This window comes from Pagrus major, chromosome 11 (genome assembly GCF_040436345.1).
Source record: "Pagrus major chromosome 11, Pma_NU_1.0".
Classification (NCBI taxonomy): Eukaryota; Metazoa; Chordata; class Actinopteri; order Spariformes; family Sparidae; genus Pagrus; species Pagrus major.
In genome coordinates, this window is record NC_133225.1 from 22,674,850 (window position 1) to 22,688,594 (window position 13,745).

General features: G+C 41.4%; 1 protein-coding gene across 2 annotated transcripts in view; it reads right to left on the reverse strand.

Moving 5' to 3' along the window:
* The window catches only part of anos1b (anosmin 1b), a 48,134-nt gene extending 37,343 nt beyond the window's left edge, over positions 1 to 10,791 (reverse strand). For both annotated transcript variants that reach the window (XM_073476763.1, XM_073476762.1), the window contains exon 1: positions 10,462 to 10,791. In XM_073476763.1, coding sequence (XP_073332864.1) covers positions 10,462 to 10,638 — 177 coding nt within the window. In that variant the 5' untranslated portion in view covers positions 10,639 to 10,791. The remainder of the gene's footprint in view (positions 1 to 10,461) is intronic.
* Positions 10,792 to 13,745: the final 2,954 nt, after the last annotated feature.

The window sequence follows — 13,745 nt, forward strand, 5'->3', positions numbered from 1 at the left end:
ATCTGAAGAGAGAAGAGAAGTATATGTAACCACTGGATGTTACATTTTAATAAAAAACAGATGCTTTGTGTGTGCTATACATAAGACTAATATAGACTAAAGTAAAGTGCAGTGAAACTTATATGTAGCTATATATATATGTAGCCTATGAATGATATGGGAAAGCTAAGGTATGGAGTATTAACAGTAATACACTTTAACTGCACTTTAACACTGATGTAAACTTTAACAAACATAAACTGTGACACAATAAACCAAAGTCTTACAACTGCCCTATTACTTATAAAGTGGATGGAAAACTCAGAGCATTTTAACTGACATACAAGCTGGAAAACAGAGCCAACAGGTTAAAATAACACCTGAACAGGCCTGACGTTAACTTTCCAAATGTCCCTGATGAGTTTAAGGTGGAGTAACATTAACTTACGTCGACTCAGCTATTTACTGATTATTAAACAATGCTACTATCGTCTGAAGTCAGCGAGCAAGTTAACACTCTGCTCCAACAAGGTAACTACGATGCATATTAGTTTCATTCACTTCATCACATTGACGTTACTGTACCTCTTTCCTTTTCACGTGTTTCTTCCTCTGCTTTCCTTCTTCTCCTTCCCTGGGCGCCGGATGGTTTCAGTCTTTTGGACATTGTTGTTCTGCTACAGTATCAATAAATGTCTCTCTTGGTCTTGGGTCACGGTCCGGTCAGATTCAGGCAGCTCGCCTCTCGACCCCGCCCCCCACCCTCACAGAGGGCAGGTACAGTGCAACGAGCCAGGAACCCAGAAGAAAGGCCTCTCCAGTATTTATTAGGCTTTGCTATGAAGTTATGTTGCTGTGGGCTTATATAATATTTCGAAATAATATAAGTAATAGCCATGGTAAAAAATAGTATTATTATTATTTTTTTTTTTTTCTCCCCCCGTTCGCGGCGCCCCCCGTGGATGACGGCGCCCTTAGCATTCGCCTATACTGCCTATGCCCAGGGCCGGCCCTGGGTGACGTTCTAAAAGATCTGCCATCATACAATTAAAAGGTGACTTGTGATGTTAACTTCACCAAAATTGGATGTACGTATATATATAAAAACCCTGTGACTGCATTTCCTTCCTCATAAATCATTTGGAAATCAGTTCATTTTTTACATTTTGAGACCTGCATCATATACATCCATGTTAAGCTGCTAGCTGGCTTGTTCTTCACCACCTTTGTTGGGTAATCGCTGCTTTTTTTATGCTTTATTGCCATTTTATTGCCGCTTTATTGAAATTGATTCACCCAGTAAGGTTCCCAGGTTAGGTTATTTATTGGTTCTTTCTAGGAACCAACTTTTCTGGCTCTAAATTTATTTAATTTTGGTCAAAATGCTCCAAATGGTTCAAAATTAGGTACAAGAACCAGATTGGCTTGGCTCCATGCTGGTGGAAAAAGGGACCTGTGTGTGCAAATGCAGACAAACAAAACTGAGATCCACTCAAAAGGATTACTCAATAGCACTCAAAGTGGTCATAAAACTCCACAGGGTCCCTTTAAGATGTGTTAGTGCTGCACAACTAGCACCCTGTGGTGCAGCAATGAAATAAGTTCCACCCTCAAATACCGTTTCGGCATACGTTTGTGATGATCAGTGAATTCCTGCAGGGTTTTGTTTATATAAAATGTACTGCTTTGGCTCCCATTACAAATTCCCTGCATTTACCAGAATATCCTTACAACTGAATGTACCTGTACTGTTTGAGGTTTTTATGTATGGTGGTTTCACATGCATCCCCACCAGATTTATTGCAATCCTGTCCTGTTACTCTGAGTAGAGAACAATCTATGTAACCACTTGAAAAAATATATAGTCCCTGTCTAACTACTGTGCAGTGGAGCAAAATGATAAATCGATTCAATAGAATAAAGAAAAACGTACCAAAAACACAACATGAATATCTGTATTGTTAAGTTTAAATATTTCACTACAGTTTAAATATTGTCTCCTGATTTTAAAGGATGCATTACAGTTACGTGAGGTCATTTTCCGAATTATACTGCTCTAGCTGAGTGATATGACACCAACTGGGTTTGAATCTTAATCATATCCTCATTAATCATAATCAAATTCACAGAGCAGTCCTAATTATTTTGCAAACGTCCCAATTATGTTGATGATTTCCAGTGTCCGGTATCCAAGGTATCCAGTCAAAAACATTATGATTTTTGTATTTGGCAACATTGCTCTGCTTTGTCCTGCTCCTAGATGCTTAATTGAAGTAAGTTGAACATTTGTCCTCCAGGAGCCACCCCTCTTTTTCTTTTGGAGGAGAAAAAACAGATACAGAGAGCAGGAAAAGGACAATACACACACACACACACACACACACACACACAAACACACACACACACACACACACTTTACATTCCCTCTTCATCCTTCTGCTGCTACTCATCCAGAACAGCCTCCTTTGGCCTGTCATTCTTTCTGTCTTTCATTTGTACCCTCCAACTCTTCCTCTCAGAGTCCACACTGCTGCCAACTCCTGTAAAAATGACCGGAGAAGATTTGAAAATGATGGTGATGATATACTGGAGATGCTCCACTCAAAGAACTGAGGACGGTGCAGAGGCCAGTTAAACATCTCCAGATTTCCACTGAGGAGATATAAAGCTGCTTTCCCCCCTGCTGGCCTCACATCTTCATCCCCTCTCTTAATCTTTTTCACGCTCTCTTTCTTTTTCTGTTTCCCCTTTTTTCTGTCACACACACATTAATGCACACACACGTGGATGCACACATACACAGACACAAATCCCAAGTCAATTTCATGGGACATATTTGCTGTCAGAGCCAATCAGGGCAGTTTAGACGGGTCTGTGTGCCGTATGGCTATTAAACGGTGGTCAAAGTGGGGTTTCGTAGGGTCTCGGAGCGTGTGTGTGTGTCTGTCTGCGGCAAAACAGCTGCACATGTTGAAAAAGTCGGGGGGAAAAAGAGGAGGATTGGAAGAAGGTGGCTGGAAGAAGAGAAGAGCAGTTGGATGTGGGAGGCAGGGAGGAAGTTGAAAGGAGCAGAGGGAGGCAGACAAAAGAAGGTAAATGATGGAAATAAATATTAGCTAATAGGAGCAGGGAGGAGGCTGGCAGGGAGCAGTGGATACTAGTTGTGAAACAGGACGCAATAAATTTCGGTGACTGCTGTTCGTCTGGCTGGAATTTAGTCTTCAGAGCTGTTTTATTGATGGGAAGCCAACTTTTTAAAGTGTACTTTCATCCACAGTGGAAGAAGGTTTTAAAATTTACAAATGCATTTATTGTGGCATCGTACTTTTGTTTATGGATGAATCTTAGAGGGAAAGTCTGGCATTTTTCAACATGGGCCCTGTAGTTTTGGTGTGTAAATTATTCACTTGACTGATTCCAAAACTTTTGGTAAGTAAAAAATCATTTACACACCAGAATATGTAAAAACAGGGCCCAGGTTTAAAAAAACTGGAATTCCCCTTTAATACCCATGTAAAAGACCTACAAAACCCTTTGGTCAGAATGCTTTGGTGCATTTTATGGTTCAAGTCTTGAAAACATCCTGCACACTGCTCTTGCTCCCAATCTATTAATTTTACTGATGTTTCTTCCTACAGGGTGTCGAAATGCAGGTAAATTGTAAAGTGTCACAACCTTAGTTGGATGTGTGAATATGTTCTTTGAACAATATGGTTCACGCACTGACAAAATTCTTACGCAAATGCTCACGAGATACCTTGCATGACAATATCTAGAGAATTTCACTTCAGCTCAGTTTATGATGCATGACTTTGAACAAAAAATGTGCAAAAATCCCATTTCATTTTTAATGATGGATTTCCACATGGCTGTATTTCATACCAACAGTAAAAAACGCAGGGTCTTAAACTTTTTTCCTATCATGGGATCCACAAGAGAAATCTGTCTGAGACACGAGAGACCCGTCAGAAACAGGACTGACCCACGGACTGAGACACACTTGCACTAAAGGACTTCCACATGGCTCTGACGGCTGCTGAGTCCACAGTGATCATTGCTGAAGAATAACAACCTGATATTACTGGATGCAACAGCAGGAAAGAAGCCGGGACACACACACACACACGCACACACATATAGAAATGTGCACGGTCAACACGCACGCGCACAGCTGCACACACCCTTCAGTGTTTGAAAAAGAGAGCGAGATATAAATCACACTTCTGCCAGATGCAGCGATAAAAAGTGAGTGTGTGTGAGAGAGACAGAAGGAAAGAGTGTGTGTGTGTTCATATTATGTGTGTGTGTGTGTGTGTGTGTGTGTGTGTGTGTGTGTGTGTGTGTGTGTGTGTGTGTGTGTGTGTGTGTGTGTGTGTGTGTTGTGGTCAGTGTTTGCGGTGAGGCGCAGTAGAAAGTCTATTTAACACGAGGCATTAACTCTGCTAATCATACCCAGATGACCAGAAGCAAATGCAGCCACGGTGTGTGTGTGTGTGTGTGTGTGTGTGTTGTGTGTGTACGTGTTGTTTGTGTGAGTGTATCATGACTAACTTCCACTCAACACAATATAAAGTTCTTCCAAAAAAGCCCATGTTGAGGTCTGAACTTTCCCGACAGAAGCACCTAATTAGTGTACGTGTGTGTGCCTCTGTGTGTGTGTGTGTGTGTGTGTGTGTGTGTGTGTGTTTGTGTGTGTGTGTGTGTGTTTCCGTGAACGTGTGTCAACGTTAGTGTTTGTGGTGCCCCACATCCTGTAAACAACAAGCGTCACAACATAGTGGTTGTTATATGGCCCTGAACCTTGCCTCATCCGATTATTACGTCGGCATCTGTCTTTCTGTTACGGTTCGGTTCCGACAGCAGCATAAGGAAACTCCGTCTGTTAAGTAAATATTCTTAACGGTCAACAAAGGAAAAGTTCGACATTTTAGAAAATAGGTGGATAGTTAGGGGAGAAGATCGATACCACACACATCTGTAAGGATGCCCTGATGGTGAAATTCTGGGCCGAGACAGATGTTTAAAATATCAACGCAGCCAGTGTTTTTTGTTATTTTTGTTGTTATTTATTCCTTTTCTGGTCAGGGAGTCCAAGAAATCATCTTTCACATGGAAACGACTCTTATTTTTTTTGTAACTGTTTCAAAATTCTTTTAGCCCTCTAGACAAATACTTGCTCAAAGTTAAGAGTTTTTCCAGGACTTACAGACTGGTGGCTGGGGTGTAAAGGCAAGTAGATCATTAATGTCCAAGCGCAAAATTGATGACAAACATCAGATAAACATTGGCCACTGCTATCCTCGATGTCATCTTATTGGCCAATAGGCCGACAGCACTCAATAAGGTGAACATCGGCCAATAAATCGGTACACCCAGTTGGCAAATTGTTAATTTTTAACAGGTGGAAAGTCAGAGAGTTCTAGTTAGAGGAAGTTACTGGTCCCGACCAAGAAATAGTCCAAGTCATAACTCACTGTGCTTAGTCATATTTAATCTTCGTTTTTTGTATATATTAAACAAATTAGGTATGAGTAGGGCTGGGTATCGAGCCTCAACACTTTTATGGCACCGACCTAATTGCCTCAATACTATCAGGTATCAAAAAATGTCTTGTCATTCGATACCAAATTTCAAAACCTAAGGATCTCATCAACGTCACTTAATAAGCATGCAGCATACTTGTTGTGCCAAGATCTAATATTGCTGGTGATTGGCTGTCTCAAGGCATGCAGGAAAAACACTAGGTTACGCCCAGAGATGGGGCTCACCGTGTGTATGTGTAATGCGATCTTTTGTTAAAACAGATTTCATAAAATTGATATTGAAAAAAGTATTGTTCAGGAACCGGTCACAAAGTAAAAGGTATCAGTATCAGTATCAGAAACAGTATCTGTAATTTTTTAACAATAGCCAGCCATAGATATGAGTTGATTTGACAACTTTATGGGCAGATGATGAGAAAAAGAAGGAATTTGATTGCTAAAGTATCAGATATAATATGACGTCATGGTTTTGATGTGGTAGAAGAGTCTTTCTCTGTAGCTGAAAGAACAAAGCCATGCCGCTCGAAGCTTTGCCATTCCAGCTGTGATTTACTGTCGTGGAATTTCTCGTCCTGGTTTCAGGTGAGAGTCGCTCCTACGCCTCCACAACTTTATCGCCATCCATCCCTGGTTCTGCTGATCAAATGACGGGGCAGTCACAAAGCCGCAGAAAGAGCCAGAGTCTTTATCTCTGAGGTGCATCAAACAAGCCTTTGTCTCTCCGCCTGTCTCTCTGCCTACCTGTCTGCCTGCATGTCACTCCACTTTTGAGGCTGTATATCAGTTTTTCAACTTGTCTGTCTTCGTGTCTGTTTGTCACACCTGTCTGTGTGTCTACCTGCCCGCTCACCCTGCCTGTCTTCGTGCTCGACCGCGTCCGTCTACCTGCCGTTATCTCCCCGTCTGTCTCTGTGCAACCTGACCTGCCTGTTGTCTCTGGTCTTTTTCAGAGCGTGACTGGTTGGCTGAGCGACCTTTGGGCTGATTAGAGTTACCTACCGCAGAGCAGCTGGGACACACATGCACGCACACACACACATGAACATGAATGCACAGGCAGCTCATTCAGCCTCGCACTGGGCCCTCAGCCCTGGCTAGAACCGCTAACCATCCGCTCATCAGCACCACAGACTTGTGAGTGTTTAAGACACGCAGTCTAATCTGATCTACTACGTGTGTGCAGAAAGATCCAGCTCTGCAGGCGAGGCTGCACTTTTTTCCTTATTTTAAGGAGTTTACATCAAGGAGGAATTTGGGGATATGACAACATACCAGCATATATATGCTCTTGTGTGCACACACAAAGAGCTATAATTACACTATTACACCATACAAGGGAAAGTAGTGGAAAACCCAGAGAAGCAGCAGAAAGCGAGGTGTAAATAGAAAACTGGTGACTCACATTCTGGTGGCTACACACTAGCCACACACACACTGAGAGAGAAAGAGCCAAAAACACAGGGTTCACCCACATGAAGCCAGAGGAAGCAACATGTTTGTGTGTGTGTGTGTGTGTGTGTGTGTGTGTGTGTGTGTGTGGTGACAGAGGAGGATGAGTAAAGCTCCATTCACCCTCACTGATGTTATAGTTACTGGAGATGTTATCAAAAGGGTATTTTACATTTTATGTTCTTTAAATGAATGAATGCTCTAACACACAGTCTCTCCCACCCATTCATCACTCTGAGCTCTGCTTCACTGTCTGTCCTATAATAGGTTCAGGGAGTGATGTTGTTCCCCAGGATGTGGCTGAGAGGAAACTTGTTTCCGTGTTTGCTCAAAGTTTAGAGGCTCTTTTAATTTGGTATAACACACACAAGTTTTCACTGCCCCTTTATATCCAGAAATGTTTCTCCTGAGTCACACGTCAACATGGTCCTTTCCTGTTTGTCGCTGTCCTGGTCATTAATAATGATGTCACTGACGAGTTTTTTTTCTTATACAAGCTACTCACGACTATTTCCTTATTAATTAATCTGACTGTTGATTTCTCCATGCATTGCTTTAATGTCTATAAAATGTCAGAATGTGATGAAAAATTCCTGTCACAGCTTTCCAGGGTCAAAGGAGACATTTTACTGGACAAGCTAGCATTGTCATTTATGTTAAAAAATATACTGAAAATCAAAATAGTTGCTGATTAATATTCTGTCAGCTCTCCCCGTGTGGAGATGCAGTGAGTCACACCAGCAGGAAGCAGAGCATTGTACTGCTGTAAACCTAACCAGCAAGATGTATTTTACCCACCTAAAATAAGTCCCACCTTTAAGTGTACGCTATGTTTTGAACATCTTTGGCGCTTCACGTTGCCGTCAAACAGCTGTTTCCTTTAGCACTACATTTCCTCAACCGTACAACATCCATATTCCTACGCACAAGTGCAGGTGTACCTGCCACGCACCATATTATGCCATAAACACACAGCCGTACTCGAAAACGTGTTACTCGGTTATTGGGGCCAGTATCGGTTGGGCTCTAACAAAAATAGATATTAGGGGAATATGACAGACTAAACTTGAGGTGGCCTATGTGTTTTAGTACAGTAAACAAAGTGTGAAGACTAAATGTGGTTCTCCTTTTCTGGGTTCCGGGATATTTTCTCAGCAGATGACTTTGTCTGTTTGAGGATATCAGGAAATATCAGAAATGTCAGAAAATATTCGTCTAAACACACCATGGATATCAACTAATGCCACGAGTATGGCAGAAAAACAAACTTGCATAAGAAATTAAAGAGTTGTAACAGAAAGGAGTGCAACAATTTGTTATTTCTTACAAATCAAACAGAGTGGAAAATGAATGTTTGGCCTGTTTTCTACGTCCCAGTCAGTTGCTCTCATTTCCATCGCTGCTGTTTGATGCTCAACATCTGACTACTGCACTTCACTTCATAAAGTTTAAACCAAATGTTCCCCTTCTCACACCTCCATTCCAGAAACCACACACACACACACACACACACGCGCACACACACACGCACACACACACACACACACACTGCAAGAGAGTCATCCAGGGGCCACCCTCATTACCCAATGCACAGGTGCCGGGAGTCTATTCTAGATGGACGAGGACCAGACCAAACCTTTAGTTTTATACGTGAACATATGCAAACCCACACACACAAATATACACACACATACATACACACACTTTCTGCTACACACCTCTGAGCCACTGGGGCTAAACTCTGTGGTTAATGACTTTCCCACCCACTACACAGCATGCACATGTTGAAGCCGTTAACGATAAGTGGCTTTTCGAACTTGGTAACGTCCTAATGTCCCCGTTAATCTCACATTCCTCACTACAAAGGGCCACAGAACATGGGCCAGCGATTTCACTGAGATGAGTAATTTTGTCAACGATTGTAAACCAGAAACTGAACTTCTTTCTTCTGGGTACCTTTCGCCCTCTGAGCGCTGACACAGGGCAACTTCAACCTGAAAACTTCCTGATGAAAACCACGTTGGAAACAACTCACTGTTTCACATGGTTTACTTGGATTAATTATTTAGGCAGTAAGTGCTCCACTGTGCTTTTCGTCTCTTGTGTGTAACTTAGTTGATCTAAAATCACTGCACAACATGGCATTGTGAGGCCATTGTTTCTGAAAAGACTCTAAAAGGGAAAGAATGGAAAGACTTATGGAAAGATTTGGATGATAACCGCACAATTGTGTGTTTCTCCGGCAGGAAGCACAGCTGTGACAGAAGTGACACAACTATGACAGTGGTGGGAGTAGTTTATCTGACGTGGCTTCTTCACCAATGAGACCAGAGAGTACAAGATGTTTCTTTCTTTTTTATTTTCATGTTTTCTGTGTTTTAATAAAGATTCATGGCGTAATTTGCCTCAAATCACCCAGGGCTCCAGGGTGTGACTATTTCGGTCGCATATGCACCCAAAAATCTGTCAAGTGAAACTGAACATTTGTGTGCTAATGAATTAAATTAAAATGTGTTATTGGTTGCACCTAAATTATGAGCTGGTGCACCTAAATAGAAAAATTGGGCGGACAAGTGCAACCAGGGTGAAAAGTCAGACTGGAGCCCTGTCATTTCTGTTCATTTCACACTTTTGTATCCTCCAGTGAAACATTTCAGGGTGACAGGCCACTATGAACATTAACGGTCTGCTACGTAGTTTTGGGGAAGAAATTTTAATCAGAAGAGAAAGATCTTCATTGGCTGATTTTTTTTTAATGCCTAAACAAACTAAATAAACAAACTCTCTTTGTTTTCATGACTGAATAAACTGAATAAACAAACTGACCGTAAAGGACAACACAGTTTCATACTGTTTCACTTTGTGGCAGACCCTGCCACCTTTCTAGCTTCAAATAGTGTTCTGGGGACCTTATTTTCCTCTGAGAACAGCTTGTTTATTCATTTATGAAATTTTATTCATGTTATGGAAAAGATAAGTTTTTTTTCTGAGTTTGTATTATTACCTCATTAATATTATAAATACTGAAATTCTGAGGTTGCCTTACACAGTGCCCCTTTAAAGCAAATCACCTATAGCCTATTTGTTAAAATAATTACGTGAAGCAAGAAAATTAGGACAAATGAGGCTTTTTTTTAAAGTGACTGTTAAAGTTATCACAAAAAATATAGCTACTGAACTATATGGATCAAAACTGATACAGTCTCATGTGCTGTAAAACTGCAGAAAATACCAGTAATGCACCTTTGGAGGGTAAAACTGTCTAAATTTGTGCAGCCATATATTCATTTCATACAGATGACTCACCAGTGAGGGGCACTTCAATGTGTCTAGCATCAAACCCCTCAGCCGTGGCTGTCTGTTCTTTAATTTTATGATTTCTAATTTATTCTGTACACAGCGGTGGTCATGTGGACCGCTGACTGGAGGTCAGGTTTGACCTCAGGCTCGGTAAACACTCTTGAATAAGACACAAAGTGGTTGTAGGTACCTGGAGGTGTCTGAAGGCAGCAGTAAGCTGGGTCATGTGCAGAGTAAGGCACCTGGACGTGCATCTGGCGCTGTTGATTTTCTCCTCAACATCCTCCTGCTCCGGTGAACTCCTGCGGCCGTGAGTCACCGCCAACACCGCGCACAGGATCACCAAACCGGCCCGACAGGCTGACATCACACCGGGAGGAGATGAACGGAAAGGCAATAAAACCGCGGATATCAACGACTTCTCTTGTTTCTCCTGTCCGCGGCTCGTCAGCGTCCTGCTCTCGCGACTCTTTTAAGTTGGGAATGAAAACATGTGCGCGCCGCTCCTGTCTGCGCGCGAGCTGAGCGGAGCAGCTCTACCCTCCTCGCGGACACTCCCACCACCGGCACAAGTGCGGCCACGCGGCGTTACTATCGTCTTCATCCTTATTTTTCTGATCTTCATCCTCAGCACCTCTGCGATGTTCATCACTTCCTCCTCCAATTAGTCGTCCAGTCATCATCATCATCATCATCATCATCATCATCATCATCATCATCACTCGAACAATCAGGCCTGTTATCTGTGCACGTGCAGCTTTCTTCATCATCATACTGATAACCACCGTCAACACCACTTTACCTCCTCCTTACCTCCTTCTTACCTCCTAACCTCACCTTCAACATCATCATCATCATCATCATCATCATCATCATCATCATCATCATCGTCACCACTTTACCTCCTTCACCTTCATCATCATCATCATCATCATCATCATCATCACTTTACCTGATTCTTCTTCTTCATCATCATCACCACTTTACCTCCTCCTTACCTCCTTCTTACCTCCTAACCTCACCTTCAAAATCATCATCATCATCATCATCACCACTTTACCTCCTCCTTACCTCCTTCTTACCTCCTAACCTCACCTTCAATATCATCATCATCATCATCATCATCATCACCACTTTACCTCCTTCACCTTCATCATCATCATCATCATCACTTTACCTGATTCTTCTTCATCATCATCATCATCATCATCACCACTTTACCTTATTCACCTTCATCATCATCACCACCACCAATTTACTTCCTTCACCTTCATCATCATCATCATCATCATCACCACTTTACCTCCTTCACCTTCATCATCGTCATCATCACCACCACTTTACCTCCTTCGCCTTCATCATCATCATCATCACCACTTTACCTGATTCACCTTTATCATCATCATCGTCATCTCCACCATGATATCATCCTCCACCTTCACTCAAACATCACTCCCACTACCTGTGCGCATTAACATTATCCTGCATGCCAGCATTATCTTCACTTAACCATCACCCTCATCATCATCACTATCATCCACAGGTGCTTATGCAACAGCTTCTTCTCACTGAGAACATCCACACTGAATTCCTGATGATGTCTCAAACAACCCAGAAGTAGCGGTCAATCGTTATAGCTCTTTCAGGGCATATATTGATTATTAGAGATCAAGGAGACTGAAAACTGATATTGGGGACCGATATTCATTTACAGTAAAAATGAAACACTGTGTCAACATTTCAAATAACCAGTGATGAAATAAAAAAGTTCAATTTACTCAAGTACTGTTCTTCAGTCCAATTTCGAGGTACTTTACTTGAGTGTTTCCATTTTCTTTATACTTCCTCTCCACCACATTTATTCTGATAAATTACAGCATAGTTACACGTTTCTTTGCAGATTCAGAGCATTCAGTGTTTATAGGCTGTTAATTGTGATGTGTTACCATCAGATAGTGTTGTGGGTGAGACATTGTGTGAGAGGATGTTGCATCAGAGCCAAAGTAGCACATTTTTAAATTAGTTTAATTTATCGGCAATCGGACAGACAAATCGCAGATACCAATAATCAGAAAAATGCTGAATCGTCCAGGGCCGATAATCCGTCTACCCTTACCCAAAATTTTTAATTTACTTCTAATCATCTACTCACCCCCATGTCAGTGGAATATCAGGTGAAATTTTGTAGTTTACAAAACATTTCTGGAGCCTCAAAGCAAAACAGCGCTGCAGCATTCTCCTAAAAAACAACTGAAAAAAATGGCTCCACAACGCTTGTCCTGTGTAATCCAAGTCCCTGGAAGCCCAAGATCCCAAATTGATTTTTAAACCGAAATCTCAAGCTGTTAAGATGAAAACATTAGCACACACCCCATCCAAAGTGGGTGCACAAGTTGGACTGCACGTCCAGGGTGTAAGTAACATCTTTTCAAATCAATTTGGCTTCCAGAAACCCCTTTAATCTTGTTCTTTCTCAACATCATCTCCACATGATGATCATAATTACCGTCTTTCTTTCCATCATCATCGCAAGTAAACAGATCCACATGGCAACTAAAACTCAATGGGTTTTGAAAAATAAGAAACATTTTGTTGGAGATCAAACTGCTGCTCTGGATCAGACATGAGGAGACACAATGTGGTGAAGTAAGAGACGGCATTTATGCCCTAATAGTTTGCATGGCAGGCTATTGTTTTGGACCTATTAACACTTTACTATTCTGAAAAACAAACTTCCCTTTATAGCCTGTGAATTCTCTCCAAGGGTATTTATGAGAGTAGACTAATAAAAGAGCATTTATTAATGGGAAAGAGACCTGAAGAATGTGTTGAGGTAGGTGTGTGTCACAGAGCCAGGCAGTGTGTTAGTCACCACCACTTTTCACCAACAACTGCAGCGCCGTGCAAGGTTTATTAGATCCAGGGCCAAGTCAACATGTTTAGGACACATGGTTGAAAGCCCAGTTTGTGTATATGAAACCGTGACCCAACAGAGGACTCATCTCTGCTGGCATTGAGACGTAGAAAAAATCACCTTTGTTTTGATTTAGGGGAAATGGAGACCTATAAATATTGAGTGAGTAATGGCAGGACTGTTCTTGGCCCTGCAGAGGAAACCATCATTCTGTCATATAGAGAGGACTGTGTAGTGTAGGTCAGCGTAATAGTCTGGACTGGTTGCCTAACCCTAACCCTCAAAACTGTGATATCTGCATCTAATCCTGACATTTGGGAAACATTTTTGCCTGAAAAAATGACTGTTAATAGACTAATTGATAGAGAAAGATTTAAAGCTGCGACAGAGATTTTCATACATGTTTTGATTATTAAGTAGTTTAGTTGCTATATATATATATATATGTATATATATATATATATATATATATAGATATATATATATATATATATATATACACTGTGAATGTATCAAAACACTCACTCCATGTAAAAATACACACAGCCTGTACTCAAACT